We start from the raw sequence: 23,721 nt of genomic DNA, 5'->3' as shown, positions 1-23,721 counted from the left end.
TCAAGACCATTCATTTCCACCCCCTGCCATGGGCAGGGACACCTTCCACTATCCAGGTTGCTCCAAGCTCCATCCAATCTGGCCTGGAACAATTCCAGAGTGGAGCAGCCATGCCAGAGATGCTGCAGTGCTGTAGAACAGGTAAAGCACACTAGATCCTGGGCCTGGTGAACTCCTGCCTGCATCAACCACCCAGACACAGACATAGGATGTCTTACACATTTGGAATATGAGTCTCAGTGGTAAAGATGCTCCAACTCCTCCAACTGAGACCTGAGGTTGGGGCAATCACATAGGACCAGTGAGCTTTTCCAAGCCCTCTGGCTGCAGGTGGGCAGGAGATAGCCCAGCAGGTCTATGACCAAGGACTAAAATCCCTTTGTTTTCTTGCTAAGGACAAGGAAAACAAAAAAAAAACCATAATCATCCCTTTAAATTCTCCAAATTAAGGCCTATTAAGCTATTACTTTCAGAGGTCAGCAAAGGAGTGGAGGGAGGATTCCCTGGTACTCTGTTCTCAGCCAGCAGAAAAGCTGAGGTTGAGCCCAGACTGCTGCTGTACACAGGAAGAGCTGCAGCATTCACAGCGTGCAGCTGCTGGGATGAAATGGAATTCACATTGAAATGCATCCAAAAAAAGGACACAGGCATTCACAGAGAACTGGCAAGGTAAATTTATTTGAAAGACGTGACCCACCTCTTTGTAACTGCCCTGGAGATAAAGATGACTGACATGCTCAAGCAAACAGTTCCGGTCCGCTGTGTGGAGCTGGTAAATGCTAATCAGGGGGTCAAGCAGATTAGTTGGGCACTGGGAGAGCATTCCGAGCACACGGGCCTGCAGCTTCTTCAGCTTGGTGCCAGACTTCAGAAAACAACCAAAAAACAATCAAACACAGGTCTGCTAAAGATGGCTGCCATTCAGCAGTGGTTGAAAAGGCAGCTTGTTTAAACAGAGCAAGAAATTCCTCTGGAAGGGATTCTCCCATTTCCCCACAGTCTGCAGCCAGAAATCAGAACAATACGATATACATTTTTTTCACAGCACCCGCTCTAAGAACATAAAATGTTTGTGGGGTAATTCCAGAGAAGGGATAGGGTGTTGTGCAAAAGTAAAATCTGAAACTGGAAAATGCCCTCTGTGCTAACAGAGCTCTTCAGAAATTCTCCCCTCTAGTTCCCAGTAGAAAATCTTTGAGAGACTTTCCAGCGACTGCCCTCCAGGGAGATCTCACCTATCAGGCATAAGAATTCTACTGTCATTCCCAGGCTTGCTGCTGGGTACATGAAGGGTAGGAAAGAAAAAGCACTATTAAAAGATACACAGAAGCAGGTATTAATCCTTGTGTTCCCACATGACCATTCACTCATGACACAGGCATTTCAGTGCCAGTAGCACTTCACTGCACTTGGTTGATCCTGTGATGGCAGAGCTCAACATCTAACCAGAGCCATTTGGAAAAATGGGAAAGGAAGCAACACAAATATAAAAGTATCCTGCTGTTCAGAGCCAAAAGCCTACAGAAAAGAGAAAATCTCAGTAGGTCAGAATATCTGAGGGCAGATGGAATGGTAAACATTAGGACATAAAATCTGATGACCCAACTTTACAGAACTAATCATTCAGCTGCTGAAAAGGCAGGCTGTTCCCATTTTCTGCATTCCCACCATATGGCAGGAATTAAGCAATCCTACAGTAACTGGCTTCTATTTGCAGAACTGGAAGAACACACAGAGCAGATTTCTGCAACTGGGTTTCTCCTGGCAGCAGGGATGTGGGTTCCAGTAGGAGAGCCTCCAGCCTGGAAAGGCTGCAAGAGCAACACTTGGTCAAAGTGGTTTGAACTGGAGAGATGGAAATCCTAAATTTCATTTTCAGGCCAGGCACGCCACACATAACAACATCTCACTGTGAGTTTCACACCTTGTCACACTCTGTGTAAGGCTACAGAGAAGATACTGGACTTTGGAATAAAGTGAAACTAGAGACACTTGAGGAACATTAAAATCAATTACTCTCTCCTCTCTCCCAGCTCTCTTGCTTTCTCTTTTTCTAACCTGTGGGACAGCAGGATGCGTTTTTATCCAAAGCTGCAGCTCCGTGGTGATGCAATACCCCAGGGAATGCCCTTTCCCCTTCCAATCACTGCTGCTCTCCAGCATGGCCAGGAATCCTGCCAAAGGGTCCTCCAGTCTGGCAAAGCCCCGCCTGATTTCTTCCTTGAGCTGCCGAGATACAAAACCACATTGTCATGTACAAAAAGATTAGTGAATCCTCCCTTCCCCCAGCTGAACACAAAGCTTTATTTTTTAAAATTTAATCTATTCAGAGAGGTAACTGTTGCTATTCAGCCACCATCCGCGCCTCCAGTGACTTTTCATGTCATTACAGATTCCTTCATGGCTCACTGCACCTCAAACCCAATGGGAAAAGCAGCAATTGTCCACACTAATTATCCCATAAAGACAGAGAAGTTGTTCTGTGGGGCAGACAAAGAGGCTTGGGATTTGGGGGAGGGGGAGAAAAGAAGTGAGCTGGAGAGAGGGGTGTTATTGGGAAAATGGCAATATTGAAGATAGAAAAGTGGGCTCAAAAATCTTCTGATCTTCTAAGATACCTACAAGGAATAGTAGAAGAACTCCTCCTCATGGCTGCACAAGAACATGCATATTTGACCTTATGCCCACTTCAGTCACAATAGTGCCCATAATCAGACCGTTTGGGAATCCCAAAATAGTCTGGATTTTACACTCAGATCAAAGTGAAATATCTGAGTTCAAATTCTGTCAGATTGTCACCCTCCAAATCTGTGCTCCTTGCCCCAAAGCTCCCTGAGCACCTCCTGCCCCTGCACACCTCCATGAGCCCAAAGGCCCCACAATGGGCTCACAACATGGGAAAACTCCACGCCATAAATCTTAGAAACCCCAGGGTGATGTGTTTAGAAATGTGAAGGAATTGGACCCTCACTTTGTGAATGTTAATAGGCTACTTACTACCCATCTGGTAGAAGTGATAAATTAGCAGTACTGAGCAATATCTCTATAATGTTTACATTAGAAGCAGTTTCCAGGGAGCTGGGAGGGTTGGCAGGGTGAGGAAGTGGCATCCTCAGTACCCACACAGGAGCTCTCCCTGCATGGCACATCACCAGCCTGGAGCAGGGCGAGCAGAGACAGAAAACAAGAAATCACTGACAGCAGCTGCTCTCTTGCTTCTCTGGATAAAAAGGCAAATCCAAAAGATGCTCATTCCTGCTGCAGCCAGCACTTGTAATTTACTGGATTTCAAGGCCCCATTTGGAGCTTCCAGTTGAAACTATAAAGTCTGAAGAACGACATGGAAAACAAAATATAATCTACAGAAAATTTGCCAATAAATTTATTTTTTTTTTTATTCATCGACAATATTTACTGGAAGACAGTTGTTTTCCAGAGTGTCTTTCATGTCTGGAAAACCCACAGAACCTATGGTTTATGACAGAAACTGTGTCTTTCTCATCAGGCTACCAAAGGCATTATGAAAAAGCTGATGACTAACAGAGATGGGACCTTAGATAAGAGATTTCTCCCTGTAAGTAATTTTCCCTGTGGCAAGAGTTTGCAATGTTAAACACAGGGCTCCAGCTTTGCTGGGAGATGCAGTAGAATGCAAAGATGAGCTCTGATCCAACCACAAACATCCAATACAACAGCCAAGGGAAAACAAAGCAACTTGCCAACTCCACTGCACTGCTTGGAAATGGATTTTTCCCCCCAAAACTCCACTCCAGCACATTTGGAGCTTCCACCACCCAGCTCAGCTCCTCCTTGGGCTGGGATCTGAGCCTGGGCTCTGGCAGGATGGGCTCCAGGAGACACCAGATCCTGCTGGCACAGGCAGAGCAGCCCCAGCACTGACACAAAATGTGCTCACTGCACTGAGTCTGCCCTTCACACCAGTGAGACTGATGAGCTGGGAAAAAGCCTCCTTCCAAACCCAGCAAGCCTTCAGCCATGGCATCTGTAGTCTGAGGGGGAAAGGCAGGGAACAAAAGGCACCTAAATCAGAGAGGAAAGAGTCTGTGCTGCCTGGCTCATCCCTCTGCCAGAGAGGGACTCCTCTCAAACTTTTTTTGTAATTGCCATTTCCATTTCAATTGATTCCCATGGCAGGGAATGGTCCTTGGGGGATTTCTACAGCCTGACAGATCATGGGAATAGGAAAATGTTGCTGGATGCTCAAACCACACACTCCTTTATTCAGCTTTGGTGCTCTGTTTCTAGTCCCACAGCTCTGGGCAGTCTGCTGATGCTTCCTGGCTATTTCCAAACTGTCACTCCTGTGCAGGAAATGACCATTTCTTATACCCACGTTCCAGACCTGGCAGACACATTCCTGCCCATGGTCACTGGGCTGATTTACCCCAGCTCATGGACAGTACTGACCCACAGGCACACACAGCAAGAGGCAGAGAAGCTCCTGCCCTTATCTGGGACTGGGCAGGTTGAGCTGGATTTAAGTCAACTTACCTCAGTTACTGGAGCTGGACATTTGGGTGGCAGCAGCAGCACAATCCACCTGAGCTGCACACAGAGGGCAGAGCAGCCCAGTCCCACAAAACAGAGTCTACACTTTCTGTGGGTGCACAGCCCTGGGCATGGATCAGCCTGTCCTGGTGACAGTGTGACAAGCAGGAGTCAGAACCCACGGGGACATTCCTGCTGTGTCTTCCCAGAGCAGCTGGGCTCACCACAGCCCTGCCCATTGCTCCAGAAAGGCTTTCCTTGGGCACCCTTCAGGCTGAGAAATATCCTCCTGCCCAGCCTGGAGGGGGGACACACCTGCAAACCCCACTGGGGACCAGCAAAGCCCAGGTGCCTCTGGGGTGACCAACAGAAGAAAGATGTGGATCTATAGGAATGAATCTAAAGGAGGCCAGGTTGGTCTGAGGGCTGGAGCCCTCTGCTCTGAGCCAGGCTGGGAGCTGGGGGTGCTCACTGCAGAGGAGAAGGATCAGGGAGAGCTCAGAGCCCCTGCCAGGGCCTGAAGGGATCCAGGAGAGCTGCAGAGGGACTGGGGACAAGGGATGGAGGGACAGGACACAGGGAATGGCTTTTCCAGGGTTAGATGGGATATTGGGCAGGAATTGTTCCCTGGCAGGGTGGGCAGGGCTGGCACAGGGGCCAGGCTGGACACTGGGGCAGGAGCAGCCTGGGACAGTGGGAGGGGTCCCTGCCCATGGCAGGGGGTGGCACTGGATGAACTTTAAATTCCTTCCCAACCTAAACCACTCTGTGATTCCATGGCTCCTGGGGATCCTGAGCTTTTCCACCCCCAGCAGAATCACTGAATGCTCTCTGCCAAAGGACACGTCCATGGGAGGCTTTGTCTTCTCCAGAGTGTTTTTCTTCCCAATCCACATAGACATCCCAGGGTATCCAGTAAACAGATTTTGATGATTTCCCTTTCCTGCTGTTGTTTTGTGGGAATAACTGCCCTCTAGACCTAAAGGATAATATTTTTTTTTCCTCCAACTCTAACAAAACTTGATGGAAAGCTCAAGGCTTCAGAGTTGCTGAGCTCAAGTCTCCACCAGTGGCTGACCATTTGGAAAGGCACCTCTCACACTGGGTTTCCAGTTGTTCATTCCAGCTGGCAACCACAGTCTAAAGTCTAAGAGCAGCAGGCCAGGACAGTGACTAAGCACTGCAGACACCCAGGATGGAGCACATCCACCAGGTCCTCAGCCACTCCACAGCACTTCTTCCATGTGGTTATGTGGGAGCTGCAGGGCTCTGTGCCTTCTAGAAAAGGAATCATCTCACTGCTGAACCTGCCTGAGCAGCACAGAGCTAAACATGGAAAACTCACCCCTCAGCTGATGCATCTGCTGCTTTTGTTAGTTTTCAAGCTTCCAAACTTAGATGAAATATATTTTGCTGCCTATGAAAAGTCTCCATGTAGAGCCCATAGCTTGCTATATAAAAATACAGCACTTATTTTAGACAGCAGTGTAAATTACATTCACCACTCTAAAAGGCAAAATCAAACCAAATCAGAAAAAAAAAGAATTCTTCAAATATGAAAGCTGTGATATATCCACTTGATAAAATGCACTTCTCTACCAAGTTCAACTCTCATTTTATTCAGCTACTAGCAATATTCTTCCCCCTCCCCCCAAGATCCTCCATTTAATGGACAAAAAGGTGCTTAAAACAAAACAAAAGCAACTTTGATTTTCTTTCTTTCTGTAACTCAGCCCTGGAAACTCCAGCTCTTTTCTGGGGGCCCCTGAGCTGCTCCCCATCACAAAGGTACCTTTTCTTTTCACTTGTAGCTGCAGATGCAGAGGCTCTCCCCTGAGTGCTGGAATGAGAGCAGCTGTGAGGGATGGTGGCTCTGACCCCAGCATCCTGTGCCTGGACATGTTCTGCATCCAGAGGAACTGCTGTGTGCAGGGCTCAGCCTTACCTTCCCCAGCTCTTGCTTTGTCCAGAGAAGCTGAAGGGTTTTCAGCAGTAGGAGTGGGTCCTGGCCTGAAGGAGGGGGAAGAGAGAGAGAAAAGAAGGGAGAAAAACAAAACAAACCAGATTTATTTTCTGTGTAGAGACAGCCCAGACACACTGGGGCATTGTTTCACCCCAGAGAAATCAGCCACTCCATGCTGGAAACCACCAAGCTCCAACTGCCAGTCAGGATTAGTGTGTAAAAGCCTGCACTCTGAAATCCCAACAAAGTCCCAGCCAGCAGCCAGGCTGGGCTCCTCACTCCAAAGCTGCTGCTGCTCCCTGCCCTGCCCAGCCCACCCTTCCCTGGAAAGCAGAGGCTCCTGCAGAGCCAGCACCCCACAGGTCAGGAGGGATGGGCAGCACAGGGGCTTGTGAAGGGCTCTGCAGGGAAGCTCCTGGCCAGCTGGGATGGGCAGGGACAGGTGACTGTGGGCCAGAACAGGGACCTGGCTGTGCTGGGGGTGCCCTGCCAGGACAACGCTGGGGCTGCAGGGGACTCAGGCTAGAGGTGCCTGAGGAAGAAGGAAGATGAAAGGCTGCTGTGCTGACAAGGCTAAACAAAGAAGGATCAAATATTTCAAAAGAAGGTTATTAGGAATTTTTCTCCTACTTTTCACCTAGTTATTGCAGAACTTGCAGTCTTTTGTGTGTTAACATTCCTCATACAGTAATTCATCATACCATTATTCATCATACCAATATTTATGACACCAGTACTTCTAAAGCAATTGTTTAGGAATATTTTATTTCAAAAGCAATAACAGGTTTGATATCTGATTCTACTTAATTCACACTCATTTACTTAAGAAACCATGACACAAAATACTCTGAATGAAAATTATCTGCAACATCAACAGTTTAAATGTGAAGAATGAATTTAAAAATCTGAATGAACTCTCCAAAACCACTCCTCCTAACAGACCTCCTCTTATGTTTTCATACAGCCAAAAGAAAAATGTTAAACTGAAAAGGAAACTTCCTTTTAATCACCTTCTGTGCTTTACAGTTCCTAAAGAGCTCATTTCCAAATGCTAGATTTCATGCTCAGCATCCCATCACACTTCATATTTCAGGTCACAAAAATCTCCTTCAGCTGTGAAAGGCTCTACCTCATCCAGCTGAACTCTGAGGCACTGCATTCATCAAATATTTGAAGTAGCAAGCTGATTACTGGCTGAGCCAAGAGCATGATAATATTCCAATTATCCACTAACCTCTGGAAAACACCAGCCAAATTAAAAATGCCACATTTACAATTCACAAGATAATATTTTCTCTCATCTCCGGCTGTTCTGAAATGTTGAACTCTCCAAACACTGGCTGTTCTCAGCTACTGCTCCTCCTTTGGAAAAAGAAAAGCCTCTTTTTACACCAAAACAGAAGAAAAGCCAGATCCCTTCTCCCCAGTAAATTAGCAAATTACAGTCAAATTCAGTCCATGTGTGTGAGCATATCTGCACACTCTCCTCTTGGCCTGACTCCCAAAGAAATTTATACACACACAGGAAAGAAAAGAGAATGCAACACAGTGTGTAACCAAATCCACTGTAAATCTGAGCTGTAATTAATGCAGGGAACAGGCTGGAATGATACAGGAAATGAGAGCAGTTAGCAGAGCAGTGTTTCACTTCAGATGCAACCAATAATTCAACTTGTTAAAAGCTTTCTAAACCTCAATCAAAAACCCAACCCTCCTCTTACTGCCTGTTTGCTACCTTACCTCCCTGCCACTGAAACCTGAGCTGATCCAGCCACAGGAAAACATCTCTGCAGAGTTAACCAGGTCAGTGCCAGCAGTACAGGGACACAGGGACACCTTCCTGGCCACAGAGCCAAATAACCCAGAGCTGGGTTACTGCCACCCCTGGAGCAGGGCATCCACTCTGGGCTCCTCAGCACAGGAGGGACATGGGCCTGCCCAGAGGAGAAGGTTCCAGGGAGAGCTCAGAGCCCCTCCCAGAGCCCAAAGGGACTCCAGGAGAGCTGGAGAGGGACTGGGACAAGGGATGGAGGGACAGGACACAGGGAATGGCTTCGCAATGGCAGAGGGCAGGGACTGAACAAGAAGAGAAACTGAGAAATCTGCTCATGTCTGCACAGGGCTGTTCCCTTCCTCACCTGGTGAGGCCTCTGACAATCTGAGGATGAGGCACAATCAGGGGCTAAACATAATAAAATAACCCACAAGCAGTTGCTCCCAGAGCCAGACATGAACAGGAGAGTAAAGCCACCTTGTGCCCTTGTCTCATCCCAGCAGAGGGAGGACAGCACAGCTCAGGTTGGACCTGGAGCATCCAGTTGCTCTCCAGATGAGACAGAAGATGGAAATCTGAAGCTCCACATAGTTTGGTCTCCTGAAAGAAAGGAACAATTCATCTGTCTCCTGCAGGACCTTTTTGGAGGACTGTCCTGCTCATGGTTCTCTGGCACCCCTAAAGAGTGAAAAATCAGTGTCTTTGACATGGATAATTCATCAGAAACTACTGCTGTGCTCCAGCAGGATACCACACAGCTACCTGCCCATCCACATCCCAGAAGGAAGAAGAGAAGCAGCAATAAACTAATGCCAGAACAAGTAAAACAACAGGGCCATACAGGCAGTTTCATAAACCCTCCAGAAAAACCTGGAGAGAGGGGAGCTGCTCCACACAGTAGAGAGTGAGGGATAAGTACAAGGGAAGGAAGGGTAAAGCAAAGTGACTGAAAACCAGGTGGTCAGGACTGAACCACAAGTGCATCTGGGCTCAGCTCTGGACAAGAACAAGGCAAGGTTGAGGCATGGTGGCCAGAAAAACCCCATCATTCCCAACAAGGACACCTGGAAGCTCCACTGCTAAAGAGAACTTCAATCTGGCAGAGTCACAGAATCACAGAATAATGGGGTTGGAAGAGACCTCTGAGATCATCCAGTCCAACCTGTGTCCCAACACCTCAACTCAGAGTCTAGACTATAGCACCAAGTGCCCTGTCCAGCCTTTTCTTAAACACATCCAGAGATGGTGATTCCACCAGCACCTCTCTGGGAAGAACATTCCAGAGCAGGGGAAAAGCTTTATTCCAATCCAACTGAGGTGGTTGTTTCACTTAGGAGGAAATATTTTGCTTCACTTTAGGAAGGAGGTCAGTATCTAGAGGCTAAGCTTTTTGTGGCTCTTTATCATCTTCCACACAGACCTGGTTTAACAGAAACTTTTAACTCAGGGATGCTCCTTGCAAGGTACAGGCCAGCAATTCCTCCAAGAGTCTCTGGTTTGGATCTGCTCAGTTACTGTGCCAACATGCAATCACATACCACAGAGTTAGTCCTACTGAATGTGTGCTCCCTAATATCCTTGCATAAGCTTACACCAAGCACACAACCACACAATGGCTGGGGCTCCATCTGGCTTTGCAGGCAATACTCATCTCAAGTTCCTCCTTTGGTTCCTCTAGAAGCCAGAATGCCCCAGGAGCCACTGTCTGAGGCCATGCTTTCCTGGGATCACTCTGTGAAGCCATACCTTGGTCTGTGCTGCTGACTACATCGTTATTGAGAAGCCAGAATTGGGAAATATGGTGGAGAATGAGGTGCACAGGCAGAACATGGAGAAACTGCCCTGCTGGAGAGGGAAAAAGGAGATGAACAGTGTATTGAAAGAAAGAGAAGTTTTTCTAGAAGAGAAGCCAGCCTTTCTCAATGGAAACAAAAATCATTCTCTAACCAAGGGCAAGAGAGATCCTTTCCATTCTGAGAAATCTGAGTTATGAAAACATAATAGGAACCCTCAGCATTTGGCTGATACATGCTTGATTTCTAAGTGAGTCAGAAGTTCACATTCTTCTACCACAGCCTCCCAACTGAAAACAATCCCCACACTTAAAGCACAAGAATAATAAAGCACACATATGCTTCTTATAAAACAAACCTTACAAATAACCATGCCTTTTGTTTTCATAATGGCTAAAATTCATCATTTCCCCCCCAAAAGCACAGATCAAACAAAATGCACTCTCATTAAAAGAGAAGGTTTGCCTGGCTGAGCACGAGAGGCAGTGACATTGCTGTCTTATTTTCTTAGTGCTTTTTGTCAATGGAGAGGTGGGAGAGCAGCTCCCCAGGCTCTGTGGGGCAGGGCAGGCTCAGCACAGCCCCACCAGTGCTGCAAACAGGGGCTTTGCTCCCCTCTCCCACATCAGCCCTGAGAACATCCTCACTGCTCTCATTCCACTCCCAGGGTGTACAGACACCACTCTGCAGGTGGGGTCTCACCTGAGCAGGGCAGAGAATCCCCTCACAACACTGGGCACCACAGCCAGCACAGGAGCAGAGCTGCTGCCAGCTCAACAGATAAAAATGAAACTTTCCAAGGGGTCACCAGCTCTGGGACATCTCACAGTGCCTGAGATGACCCAGCCTGGCACAGAACCTTCCCTTGCCCAGGAGAGAAGGAGCCTGTCCCACACTGTCACCCTGAACAAGGTCAAACAAAGGTCATCTGGGGACCATTTCAGGGCACCCTGGCTGGACAAGGAGAAGTACAGAGATTTGTACAGAAATAGCAATTCTAAAAATAACACCAAGAGGTTGCTTTCTAGGCAGTTAATGAAATCCAACTTGATAAAAGCCTAAACACGTAACAATCAGAAACCTTTTGCAGGTAATTGTCAACACCCTCACAGGGTTTCCTCCTCTGTCAGGTGGGCTCTAACCTCAGTGTTATGGGCTCTGCAGCACCAGGATACAATCTCTGTGGGACAGTGGGGACACTCGTGGGAGTCCCTCCTTCCCTTCCATTTCCCACCTCTCCCTCACCCTCATGGCTGGGCACAGCCAGGGGTGCTCAAGGCCCTCAGCTTGGTGGATCCCCATCCCCACCAAAAGGGTTTGTGCTCTTGTGTTCAAAACTGTTTAAACAAAACCCACAGTTTCATCATACAGTTTTTCTTTTCCTTCAGAAATTCAGCCAGGCTACCCTTACTTCCTTTAGGCACCAGCTCTATGCATTTTTTCAGTGATGAAGAGAATTAGGTTTTGTTCCCATAAACCAGAGTTGAGGGAAGGGTGAGGAGCCAGTCACCACATTCCCAGAAGGAGGATAACAATCAGGGCCATGGAATGAGCCCTTCCTCACATCTCACTGTCCTGCCAACCTCCTCAGGCCAGGACAGGAGGATCTGGCACAGCCAGGGTGCCAATTAATATCCTTACACTGATTTAAGGGCACTTCCATAGAAATGGAAATTCTCTTTAAAAACACCTAAAACAGAACTCCAGAAAAGTAACCATTTCTTCTTTCAAACTTATCAATCCTGCAAAGGAGAAGAAAAATTCTATTGTCCAGGATAAAAGGGAAAACTTCTTAATTATGTAAGAGACTGAGACTGCCAGGAACAGCAGCAGCCCCAGAGGACTCAAGGGCAGGATGGGAAAGAATCTTCAGATCCAGAGTACTATCACAGAGCTAAAATGATATCTATATTTTTGCCTCCAGACATCTCTGGAAATCCCCAAGTTCCAAACCTAACAACCTTTAACTGTGTGTCCTAAGCATTTTAAATGAAAAAACCCACCTGGTAATTCTAAAATGCTGTAGTACATATTTTGAAGCCATCTTTCTTTTAAGAACAGTAACAATAGCTTGATTCTTGTACAACAGACATTGCCACCTTTCCTTCTGCCAGTTCCTCACTTGAGGACATTTCAGCAGCACAGAGATGCTCAGAGGGGGCAGGACTCTCCCTTTGCAAGGTCAGTGTGTATGGTGGGCAGGGGCTGGTCCAGCCTGGCCCTGGACAGAGCCAGGAGTGCTGGGCAGCAGAGGTGCCACTAGCCTTGCAGGTGTTCAAAAAAGGTGAAGATGTGGCACCTGGGGACATGGTGACATGTTTACTCAGGTAAACAAAGTGGAGGAGACCCATCTGTCCAGGCTGAATCAAGCTCTCCAGAGGAGAGGGAAATTGCTGCTTTGCTTATGTTGAATAAAACAGTGGTTAAACCCCCAAGTTAAAATAACTTCTTCTTCTTCCTCTGGCTAATTACATCTCAGAGTGGTAGATTAAAACTCCATCTCTGGTAGAATCCCAGCCCAGTTTGTTGTAAGGGCCCTTAAGGACCATCTCATTCCAAGTCCCCTGCCATGGGCAGGGACACCTCCCACTAGGCCAGCACTGACACTCAGAATTATCAGAACCTTCAAACAGTGTGTTCTTCATCCACATTTCTGCTGCAGCTTTTGAAAATCCCACCTTGAGGTGCCAGGAATAGTTGCAATCACTCCCAAATACTAAATCTGCTCCCTCCACACACAGAGCTCTCCAGGTGACCCTTGAGTGACTGCAGAACACCAGGTGCTTTTCCCAAAGCTGGCTGGCCCAAGCCACTTGTCTCCAGGACAGGCTCAGGCAGAACCTTGCCCAGTCCCTCATCCCACACTCCCACTGACTACAGACTGCCTCCCAGCCCTTCCAATGCTTCTAGCACCATCCATGGCCACATAAGAGATCTCACTGCTCCTTAAAACAAAACTAGTGATGGCTGTTCCCTTCCAGTATTTATAGCTGCACTGCCTCGATAAAATAAAAACCCTATTTTGGCCATGTCCTGCACGTTGAAGTCACAGCTCTGGGGAGGCTGAGTGGAAAAGCCAGGATACCTGTCAGCTCAGCACTAATGTGTGTGAAGGGATTTGGTGGTTTCCATGGCAATGGGGAGGGTAAGGGGCTGCCTGGGTCCAGCTCTGACTGACGCACATCTCAAACAATCGCTCTCTTCCTGTTCGTATGGCACAAGAAAAACAGGATGCTGAGAGGTGTTTATCTGAGAGAGCCAGATAAGCAGGCGCACTGCGAGTTCCCAAAGTATACAAGTTCACCAGTCAGATGTTATAGACCTTTGTGGAAAAAAAAATCCCACTGCTGCCGTGCTGAACGTGATTGAATTATGCATGGCAAGGTCCTTTCCCTTGGAAGCTGCAGGAAACTGTGCAGAGCTGGCATATGAGCCCTGAATACCAATGGAAAGTCTCTTTAGTGTGTGGTTCTGAGTTCCAGTGCCGAATGAAAGCAGAGAACAGCTCAGTGTGGGACAGAGCCCACCCCAGCCCTGCCCGGGGGCTGCCACAGCCCTGGGGCTGCACAGAGAGCTCAGCCTGCCCTGAAGGGCTCCTGCCCAGCAGCACCAGCTCACAGGCACCTCTCAGGCCTCCCACCCTACCTCAGGTGCTTGGCAGCATTTCAGATGTCCCTCAGTGCCTGAGAGGGAATCTGCCCACTTCTTATCCCAACTTCATCAGTGCCAGAATCTGCCAACAACACAGTCAATAATCACCTGCTCTCTAATCACCACAAGCTGGTGCAGCCCAGCAGCACTCTGGGGTTTAGAGTTGAAAATCTCATGTCCCAAAAGCACAGCACATTGTCCAGGGGTGGCTCTGGAGCAGGGGCAGGCACCTTCACACCCCTGTCACACCTGGGCACAGAAATACCCTGTCCAAAGGCTGGGCAAAGCCACAGCATGAAAGCAGGATCTGGCTGGACATACTGGAGCTGACCTGGGGTCACTCCAGGATTTCTCTCTCCTGCTGATTCACAGAATCTCAGAATCCCCTGAGCTGAAGTGACTCACAAAGACCATGCAGCCCAACACCAGAATTCCAGCTGTACCAGTCCCATCCATGTGGCTACCAAAACCATCCCATCATAGCCAGGAACTGTTACAGCCCAGCTCTCTAAGAACAGGCCTGGCTCCCAAAACCCTGTAAGGAACAACAGCTGAGCTTTGCCACCTGTGCCACCCACACTGAAGGACACAGGGTAGGACAATCTGTATGACAAAGTGGATTTCTACTTTATGCAAATTTTGTTTTCCCAGTCATTGCACATATTTAAGACAGTACCAAAAGAACAAAATGGGAACCCAATCATTGTCTCTGGCTTGGCTGGCTCATAGATCAACTCCCAGCCTTTAGTTCTAGGAAGTGAGTGACCACAGAGCCTCCTGACAGCCAAGGCCCCCCTTTTCCATCTGACTCGCTGTTTGTCTTGGAAGTAGCCAGGTTAAGGCTGTCCCATTCAGCCTGCAGTGGAATGTGGGGCAGATGGAAAGAGGGAAAGACAGACACACACTGCAAAGCCTGACACAAAGCCTGGTGCTGGGATGAAAGAGCAGGGAACCAAGGCAGGGCCCAGCCAAGCCAAACAAAGTTTTCCTTGAGTGATTACATCTGCCAGAGAGTCCCCAGCTTGCACTCTCCTTGCTGAGAAATTCTTTTAATTGTGTCTAGGACATTTTAAAAATCCCAAGAAAAGCTCCTCTGTAATCATTGGAGCTCTGAACTGTGTGAACTTTTGTTGTGCTGAATCTCCAACAGCTCTGCCACCGAAGCAAGGCTTTGCTGAGGGAGAGCCCTGGGGAGGGCAAACTGCTAATAAATCCCCATTTCTTTTTTCCCAAGGAAAAACAAACAATTTAGACAAATTCTTCTCCCTCCCAATGTCTGTATAGCTCAGTGCAAAGTGCATCCAGCAGAAAATGAAAAGAGATCCGTTCTCAGATTAGCCAAAATTAAGTAAGGTTAAATGAGGGATGTGTAGAGCCAAAGCCTACAGCTCTGTGAAATGGGAGCTCCTGGGGTCCAGCAGGGATGGTGCATCTTCCACAGCCACCAGAGCCACTCAGGGCTGGTGAGGGAGGAGGAGAACAGTGGGGCAGGAGTGTGTGGCCAGATCTGCACTACACAGCACCACAAGGTGCCAGGGGCAAGTCCTTGCAGATATGAAAATCAACACCTGTGAGCCAGAAGGACAGAGAAATATTAAGGCATCTTCAGGGGCACAATCACACACACATCAGCCCCAGGACAGGATTCTCAGCTGGCTGCTCCTGGGGGCTGTGAGCTGATCAGCACCGAGCCCCTGGAGCACTCACAGCACTGCCAAAGGATGTCAATGCACAGGTGGGTGTCAGCATCAGCCAGATTTGGTTTAAACATTATGTCTTATAGAAACTTTAAAACAGTATCCATCATTTTAGAAGAGGATTTATCCTTGCCATAGGCAGCCTTTCCAGGCAGAGCCACCTCCTCTGCTCCCAGACCCTGCATTTCAGAAAGCACAGCACAGCCAGCATCACACCACGTGGAAACAGCAGCTCAGTGTCTGCTGAACAACACCTCAATGAGGCTGAAGGAAACCTCAGGGGAGAGAAACACCAGATGTGGCTGAGGGAAGGGGGAAAGTCAGACCAGGTGGCAGCTCAGAGACACAGAGCCTGATCAGGAGCTGTGAGCAATGGAACTGGTGTCTCTCCAGCCCCCAGGTACAGGGAATGAACAGTCTGAGGGCCAAGGAGCACCCTTTGAAAACATCCACTGCAATAATCCCAGGCCTTAAAACTATGGAGGGTTCCCTGAAACCCTCTGGTTTGCTGGGGAGGAGGCTGGGATTTGTTTTATGCTTGTTTGCCTCATGTTTTTGTTCTGGTAGATAACGTTCATTTCCAGTAACTGTTGACCAAAGTGGAAAAGGAGGATTGAACAATAAAGTGCAAGAGTCCATCACAAGTAATGGCAACCCATGTGCACTTATGAAACAATAACACACCAACATAAAATAAATCAGTGCCTTTTAATTGAGCAATGTAGATTGCCCTCCCACCTGCAGTGACTCTCCATAAGGAGAAAGAGCTGGCAGTGTATTTGCCAAGCTGTCTATCCAACCCCACTCTGCACTGGCCTCTGCCCTGGGGTTAGACTGCAGGACTCTGTCATCTCTTGCACTCGTATGACCTAAGAAAGGGAATGTGGCCTTTTTCCCACAAGCCCAGAGTGAGAACATCATAAAAGCTGAACTTTAGCCCCCTTTTTGGGCAGGCAGCACAATAGCAAGGAGGATGCTGTTACTCCCCAGAGGCTTTGCTGCTGAAAAACATCACCAAGCTCAAGTAAAAGGTCAGTAGTTAGGATTGCATCTCTTGTTTTCTTCAGTTTTCCTCCTCCGTCAAAGGCAGTTCAACATTCTTTGCACACCCCCCTCCCTTCTTCTGAGAAATGCAGGAAGGAAGTGCTTGCAAAATAGTTTAATTTAAAAGAAGGCACAATCTCACACAGCAAACCCTGCTGCAGCCTCTGAGCAGGACATGTCTGCTGCTCCCAGTCCCCAGTGCACACAGACGAGTCCCAGCTGGGCAGAGCTGTCCCTCCCTCCCCACTCCCAGGGGCAGGGCTGTGCTCCAACACCTGGCCTGGGAGCTGTGCCTGCGTGCTGCAGGCAGCCCTGCTCCCCTGGGCACTCAGCACATCTGCCCAGGAGCCAGGGCTGGCAGCAGGATGAGAAGGATGCAGGCAGCCCCTGCTCCCCTGGGCACTCAGCACATCTGCCCAGGAGCCAGGGCTGGCAGCAGGATGAGAAGGATGCAGGCAGCCCTGCTCCCCTGGGCACTGCAGGGCTCCAGGCACCAAGTGGCAGCACCATGCTCCTGGCTGCAGGACAGTGTCACCTCCTGTCTCTCTCATAACCAGTGCTGGTTTGATTTTGCAGCATGTTCTTCCACCAAGGCTTGTTACCTGAACTTTGCTAGGCTTTGGGATGGTATTTGGGACAGCTGGATTTAACTTGACCCTTTTCTTCACTCTAGATTTATGTGAAAGAACCAGAGTGGGTGGAAGCAGCTGTTATACTCCATGCCTTTTTGCAAAGAGGAATGTAGAGACCAGCAGGCAATTCCTGGAAAACTCCTTCATTACCCATCAGTTTCTGCTGTATGATCACATATCCAACCCAAACATCATTCTTCCCAGGCACATGGTGTTTCTGTATCCCTGGGCAAACAGCACTTATTATCACAAGCCTATTTCTCAGTCTTTTCCAAGACTCTGCAGTCCCAAGGACTTCCCTTGAGCCACAGACCACAACAGGACGTGTCAGGACAGGCTGGCAGTCCCTTCCTGCTCTCCCTCCTCTGAGAATTGCCAGTGCTCCCAGCCCAGTGTCCTGAACCAAACCCCTGGGTGCCCACAGCCTGTCCCAGGGCCTGCTCCTGTCCCAGTGTCCACGTTCCCCTCACTGCTCCTGGCTTCATCTCCAGCTGCCATTCTGGGACTTCATGGGACACTGCCAACAAACCACTGTCCTGCCTCTCCTTTACCCACTGTGCAACAGTGCATCACTGCACCACTGTATTTTCATTAATGAAATAACAGTGCATGAAGGACCTGAGCAGAGTCACACCTGTGAGCACTGGAGTGGTGCCTCCTTCCAAACAGGATGCCCAGGACAAGCAAACACACAGTCAGTTATTCTCTAGATGGAAATTTAAAAACGCTGCATGCTGTTAGCATCAGCACTTTCCTGTGTACAGGCACACAGCTCCACAAGGGGAAGATTAATGCCCCCCCAGCCAGGGAAGTGAGAGTGCCAAATGCCCCCAGCAGGACCTGAAAATAGGTTAGTGAGTTTGGCTTTTTTATTTTAAAGCTGACAACTTCAGCTTCCAGCATCTACACCCAGCACTGAGCATGGGGAAACCTGCTGTTCTCTAGCTCCAGGCCAGATGGGTAAAGTTTTGGGATTAATGTTTTCATGACCATGCAGCCAGGGCTGCTGTTTATTATCTATCTCAACCCAGTAACTTCTTACCTTATTTTCTTTTTCATTTGCTGTTGCTTATGGGCATTTCTAATAGATTTAAAAATAAGTGTTAGTTCTGAAGAAGTACCTACAGCTTTAAAATGAGAGTTCCATAATCCTGCATTCTTTAAAGACCTTAAATAAAAAATTATTTCTGTCCTGCAGAGTGTTGTAAAGGATTTAAGGAGCTTACTGCCCACTCCATGCCTGGTGCAAGCCCAGACAAAGGACAAGAAAAATGTGAAACAGAGGAGAAGGAATGAAAGAACCCCAGAAAGGCACATCTGACTGGGAAGAGGAGGTGCTCCTGCAGGTAGTCAGCACAGGGCTTGACCACTCCTTCAGTGAAAAAAATTTCTAATATCTAATCTAAACCTCCCCTGTTGCAACTAATGCCATTTCCTTTTGTCCTATCCCCTGGCACAGGGCAAAAGAGACCAAATCACCACCTCACTACAGCCTCACTTCAGGTACTTGTAGGGAGAAATTCCCAGCTCAAGGTTTGTGAGGATTCTAAAGCCATACTGAAAAATATAAACACAAATAGTTGGTTTAAGGAATGGTTAAAAACAGGTTACAGAGCAGACAGATCTGAAATTATGACCCAAATATTGTAATGCAGCATTTAAACAAAAGCAGTGATACAGGGAAAAAGATCCCAGTTCAGTTCTGAGCTCCTCTTGGTGAGAATCCTGCTCAGCAAAGGTGATCAGTCAAAGGTGAGGCCCCCACCTGACTTGGGTCCTCCTTCTTTAGGGCACCACAAGCAGCTCTGCCCTGAAGAGCTTACAGAAAGCTCTGCCTGTGTCCCAGCACCCCCAGTGACCCTCACACCCCCCAGAGCGTCCCCAGCACGTCCTGGGCAGCACAGCAGCTCCTCAGCACACACCCTCCCTCTGCCTCTTTCCTCCCTTCTCATTTGCTGAGATGCTTTCTGAAGGAGAGCTGTGATGATTGAGATAGTCAGTGATAAGGGGAAGGGCAGCAAATGCGCAGTGCCTGCTGCCAGAGCAGGCTGCTGCTGGCCCCAGGCTCTGCTCCCAGGCTCTGCTCTGCTCTTTATCCCCCCGGGGGTTTTCCCCTCCCACTCTGCGATTGTTTGGCCGCGCTGGGGATGGATGGTGGAGGGGGCTGTGCTGGAAATGCTCCTGAGCCATCAGGAAGCTGAGAGGCCTTTGCCAGCACTTCCTTCCTGCATCCAGGGGGAGGACAGAATGGGAAAAACCTTGGCTGTCTCTCACCCTGAGAAAAGCTCTCCCCTTCCAGCTGTATTACAGTAACAATATTTTAATCTTGCACAAGATTATAATATCCTTCCTCTCTAAGTATAGCTCCAGTGGCAGCTCAGAGAATGAAACCAACAATGTAAAACTCAATAGGTGGTGCTAGAAGCTGAACAAATGGAGGTCCAGACTGGGAGATCCCTATCTTCAGCCAGGATATAAATCAGCAGTGATCACACCTGTCCTAACCCAGGACTGAACTCCAAGAGCAACCAGGACTAAGCAGTTCAACAGGAGCTGTAAAATGTACAAAATGTAAAATGCACAAAATGTAAAATGTACAAAATGTAAAATGTGCATAATAAATACATGAAAATGTGTCTCAGGAGAGATTCATTCCTCTGCCTGTTTTAGAGAGTGGATCTAAACTCAAACCACAACATTTATTACACCTACAAAAATAAGGCTGCAGTGAGCAATCTATGAATATTCTGACCAAACATTTCTCACAAGCACCTAGGATGTGTTACAGGGACTTGAATGTCTCTTTCCCCAAGCTCAGCCTCTGAGTCCTGTGAATGCTTCATGAATCTCCATGACATCCTGATGTGTCATCATCACCTGTTCACAGCAATAAAAGTACATGCTGAATATTAGAGAATAGATATTTCATGCTGCCACAGGAATTTTTCTAAAATTTTCCATTTTTGAGCCCCAGATTGAAACTCATGGACAATGGCAAGGGCTTTAGTGCAGGCAGATCTTCAGAAACCCAAACTGCTCTGCCCCAGCCACGTGGCCTGGGACAGCCAGAGCAGGGCACAGGCTGGTGGCTCTGGGGACCCCTCTCCCTGCTGGCCCAGCAAGGGAGATCCCAGCAACCCCTCACTTGTCTGGGCAAGTTTGCCCAGGCCAGTCTGTAAAAGGGAGGAAGAAATTCTCAGGACTCTTAACAACAAAGGAAAACTCCCCAAACCTGTGAGCAGACAGGTCTCCTAACAGCCTCTATTTCTGACAAATGCCTCAGACAAAAAAAAGCTCACCCATGAACAAAGAGAGGGAACAGTGGGAACTGTCAAAAAACAGCCCTCACCTCAGAGCTAAGAATGCCCCTTGACACTTCCAAAAAAGCCCAGGCTGAGCTGGGCCTGGGAGCTGCAGGCACAGCCCCTGGCATCCTCCTCTCCCAGCATAAACTGCCTGCAGCACTCAGAGAGGCTCAACTCCCACAGCCAAAGATGGGGATGGAGGAAGAGAGCAAATTATGGCAGGGCTGAGCCAAAAGTAACAAATTCCTGTCCATCTAATCTGACCCTTGGACTTGATGGGACATACCTGACAATAGTGTGTTCACATCTTCCCTCACTGCAAAGGGTAACCAATCACCAAAACAATTAATGAGAAAATTAAGTTATGGCAAAAAGCAGAATGATTTGTCTAACACAGTAATAAAACTCCTGGGTTCTTCTGAACTGGTGAGAATTCATTAAAAAAATTGCTAGAAAAATTTTCAACCTGGACTGGAATTCTAAGAATGCTAATATCTGGGTGGACAGGAAACCTCAAAGATCCAATAATTTTTATGGCATGCAATTCAGCATTGATTCACATGTTTTGCTTTATTTGTGACTCAGCATTCTCCTCCAACAGCAGTAAGAAAATAAATGGAAAGCAAACGATGCTGAATGAAAACTCACCCGTGGGCTGCTCACTTGAGTAACTGTCCTGATTCATCTTCCCAAAGGTGGCACCAGGTCAGGATGCTGAGGCTGGAGGTCTAAACTCAGAGATGCAGCCCAAGCTCTTGCTTCTGGAGAGAAAATACAGAGTTACTGTCAAACTGTAGGAACTTCATCCTGTGTGAGAAAGGGAGTGTCTTGTGTGTGGTCTGTTGTCCTTGAATTTAGCAGGACAGTGGAGAACCTGCATGCATGTGCAGCTTGGTGTAGGAGCCACAGGAACGTGTCTGAAGATCAGAGAATCCAATGGGAAACAATCAAACCAACCAAGAAGGATTAGAAAGTGGCACCTGAGAGCACATGGAAGGTAAAACAACACAGAGTTAAAAACACAGCTGGGTTCCTGGAATAGGCTGAGTTCCAGGTTTGAACAGTACAAACAGGAGTCCTTCATGCTCTTCACCTGAGTACCCAAACAAAACTCCTGCACAGGGTGAAGAGCTGGACTCAATGATTCTGAGGTCCTTCCCAACTCAGCAGATTCTGTGCAAACCCCAGACCCACCTAACCCCAGTCTGCACACACAGGACATGTGAAAGTGTGTTTTTGCCAAAGCTACACAGCTCCTCCTCTTTGTTTGCTTGCCCTTCCACTCATCATCACATCTTGACTGTGGCAGAGTTGGGAACAGAGCCCCTGTCTCCCAAATCCCAGTCCAGTGCCTTAACCACCACATCCTTCCTGCTGAATCACACTGCAGGGTTGTTTGTCAGGAAGGAAATTCCCCTTCGAGAGCACTCACTCTGAGTGTGCTTAGGAAAACACACACAGAGGCAAAAACAAGTGACTGAAGTCCCTGTAGTGGCACAGCAGCACCCTGGCTTGGCTGTGGAGCAGTGGAAGCCAGGCCTTATGGAGCAGGACATGGCACAGAACAGCAGGGCACCCAGGTGGCTCCCAGGAACAGCTCCTGCTCTCACACATGATCTCCACAGGGCTCTGGAAGTCTCTCCCCCACATTCAGCACAAGTGTATGTCACTCAGGGCCATTCCAAGGGTTTGGATTCTCAGAAGGCCCTGGGAGGGTCACCTGTGGGAGCAAAGCTGCCAATCCAGCTGTGGATCCAGAGGGTCAGACTTAACTTCAACATCAAAGGGTCCTTGCTTTTTTAAGGTCTTTAGCTAAAAAAAAAAAAAAAAAAAAAAGCAGGGTGTGTATGAGGGGACGATACCAAAAATGGAACAAATATGTTTTAGCCTAACACACTTTACCCCTTGGTTTCCTAGAAAACAAAAAGGGCTATAATTCATCCATGATCTGTCAAAAACCCACTGAAATGGCAGATTCATGGTCCAGGACTCTGAAGGATTTGGCTCTGTTCAGCAGTCGGGCAAAGGGGAAGAATTTCCCCATTCACAAGCAGTGGCTTTCCTGGTTGTGTCCCATGGGACCCCACCACAAATAAAGGCTTGGGCAGATGGCAGAGCTTGGACAGGATTTCAGGACACCCCCTTTAAACATCATTGTATGACAATTCCAGCAGGACCTGAGGACTCTGGGGGACAGGGAACCAAAACCTCCCTCTCAGTAGCACCCTGGGGTCACACCTGGATCTAGAGCAGCTCCAACAATCTTTAACTACTCAGAAATAGAAACTTCACTTTGCTGTGATAAAGACATAGAAAACACTGACACAAACAAAAAAAAAAAAAAAAAAAAAGAAAATTCAAACTAGGCAGCATTCAGCCAGTGCCTGCCATGACTCTGGGCCTGTGTGAAGAACCCCAGGCTACCTCCCCTTCCCTCCAGGGCCTTGAATCCAGCAGGGCTCCAGGAGCTCCCATCTGGACAGGGCTGCTCAGCACTACCAGAGCCACTGGCACAGCAAAAGCAAAGGGGACAGTCATGGCCCTGCCTCCTGTATCAATGAATTTGATTGGAGCTTATTTTAAGGAGATCACTTCACTAGAATGGAATTTTTATTAAATGATTATTGACTTTTGATAATTTATGGGAGTAATTTAATAATTTCACACTATTTGTGCCATAATAAGATTCATTGGAAGCGCAGAAGGCTCAAAGCAGAACAGTCATGGCAGAAGCCAGCAGAGCCATACTGCTCCAGAGAACACCCTCTGCCTCACTAGCTCGCACATTAGAACTGCAAAGCAGCTGACAAAACATCAACAGATGTCTGTCAAAGTCTGTTGGATTTTCAAGGCTGTCCTCTCAGCATGGTGAAGCTTGCCACATTGACAGGAATGTATTTTTCATGGAATTTCTGTCCAAATTCTTAACATCAATAAGCAAATTATTGTGACACCAAGGGCAAAAGTAAAACCTGAACCCGTGGAGAAAGCCCTAGATACCAAAGAACGTATCTCCCTGCATGACTGCAGTGTTCCACGATGCAGCGCTCCCCGTGCGCTCCCGGTGCGCTCCCCGTGCGCTCCCCTGTGCACTCCCCCGTGCGCTCCCCCGTGCACTCCCCGTGCGTTCCCCCGTGCGCTCCCCCGTGCGTTCCCCCGTGCGCTCCCCGTGCGTTCCCCCGTGCGCTCCCCGTGCGTTCCCCCGTGCGTTCCCGGTGCGTTCCCCCGTGCGTTCCCCGTGCGTTCCCCTGTGCACTCCCGGTGCGCTCCCGGTGCGCTCCCCGTGCGCTCCCCTGTGCACTCCCCCGTGCGCTCCCCCGTGCGCTCCCCCGTGCACTCCCGGTGCGCTCCCC

The 23,721-nt window shown here is 48.4% G+C and overlaps 1 protein-coding gene across 4 annotated transcripts in view; it reads right to left on the bottom strand.

Annotated features, from left to right (window-relative positions):
• The window catches only part of EXD3 (exonuclease 3'-5' domain containing 3), a 204,998-nt gene that overhangs the window by 143,642 nt on the left and 37,635 nt on the right, over window positions 1-23,721 (bottom strand). For all 4 annotated transcript variants that reach the window (XM_056504861.1, XM_056504864.1, XM_056504862.1 and 1 more), the window contains 4 exons: window positions 21,017-21,129; window positions 6,455-6,519; window positions 2,059-2,226; window positions 698-865 (listed from right to left, as the gene is read on the bottom strand). In XM_056504861.1, coding sequence (XP_056360836.1) covers window positions 698-865; window positions 2,059-2,226; window positions 6,455-6,519; window positions 21,017-21,053 — 438 coding nt within the window. In that variant the 5' untranslated portion in view covers window positions 21,054-21,129. The remainder of the gene's footprint in view (window positions 1-697; window positions 866-2,058; window positions 2,227-6,454; window positions 6,520-21,016; window positions 21,130-23,721) is intronic.

This window comes from Oenanthe melanoleuca, chromosome 17 (assembly GCF_029582105.1).
Source record: "Oenanthe melanoleuca isolate GR-GAL-2019-014 chromosome 17, OMel1.0, whole genome shotgun sequence".
In the NCBI taxonomy this organism is placed as follows: Eukaryota; Metazoa; Chordata; class Aves; order Passeriformes; family Muscicapidae; genus Oenanthe; species Oenanthe melanoleuca.
Note: the sequence above shows the minus strand (reverse complement) of the source record. Positions and strands in the feature narration are given on the sequence as shown.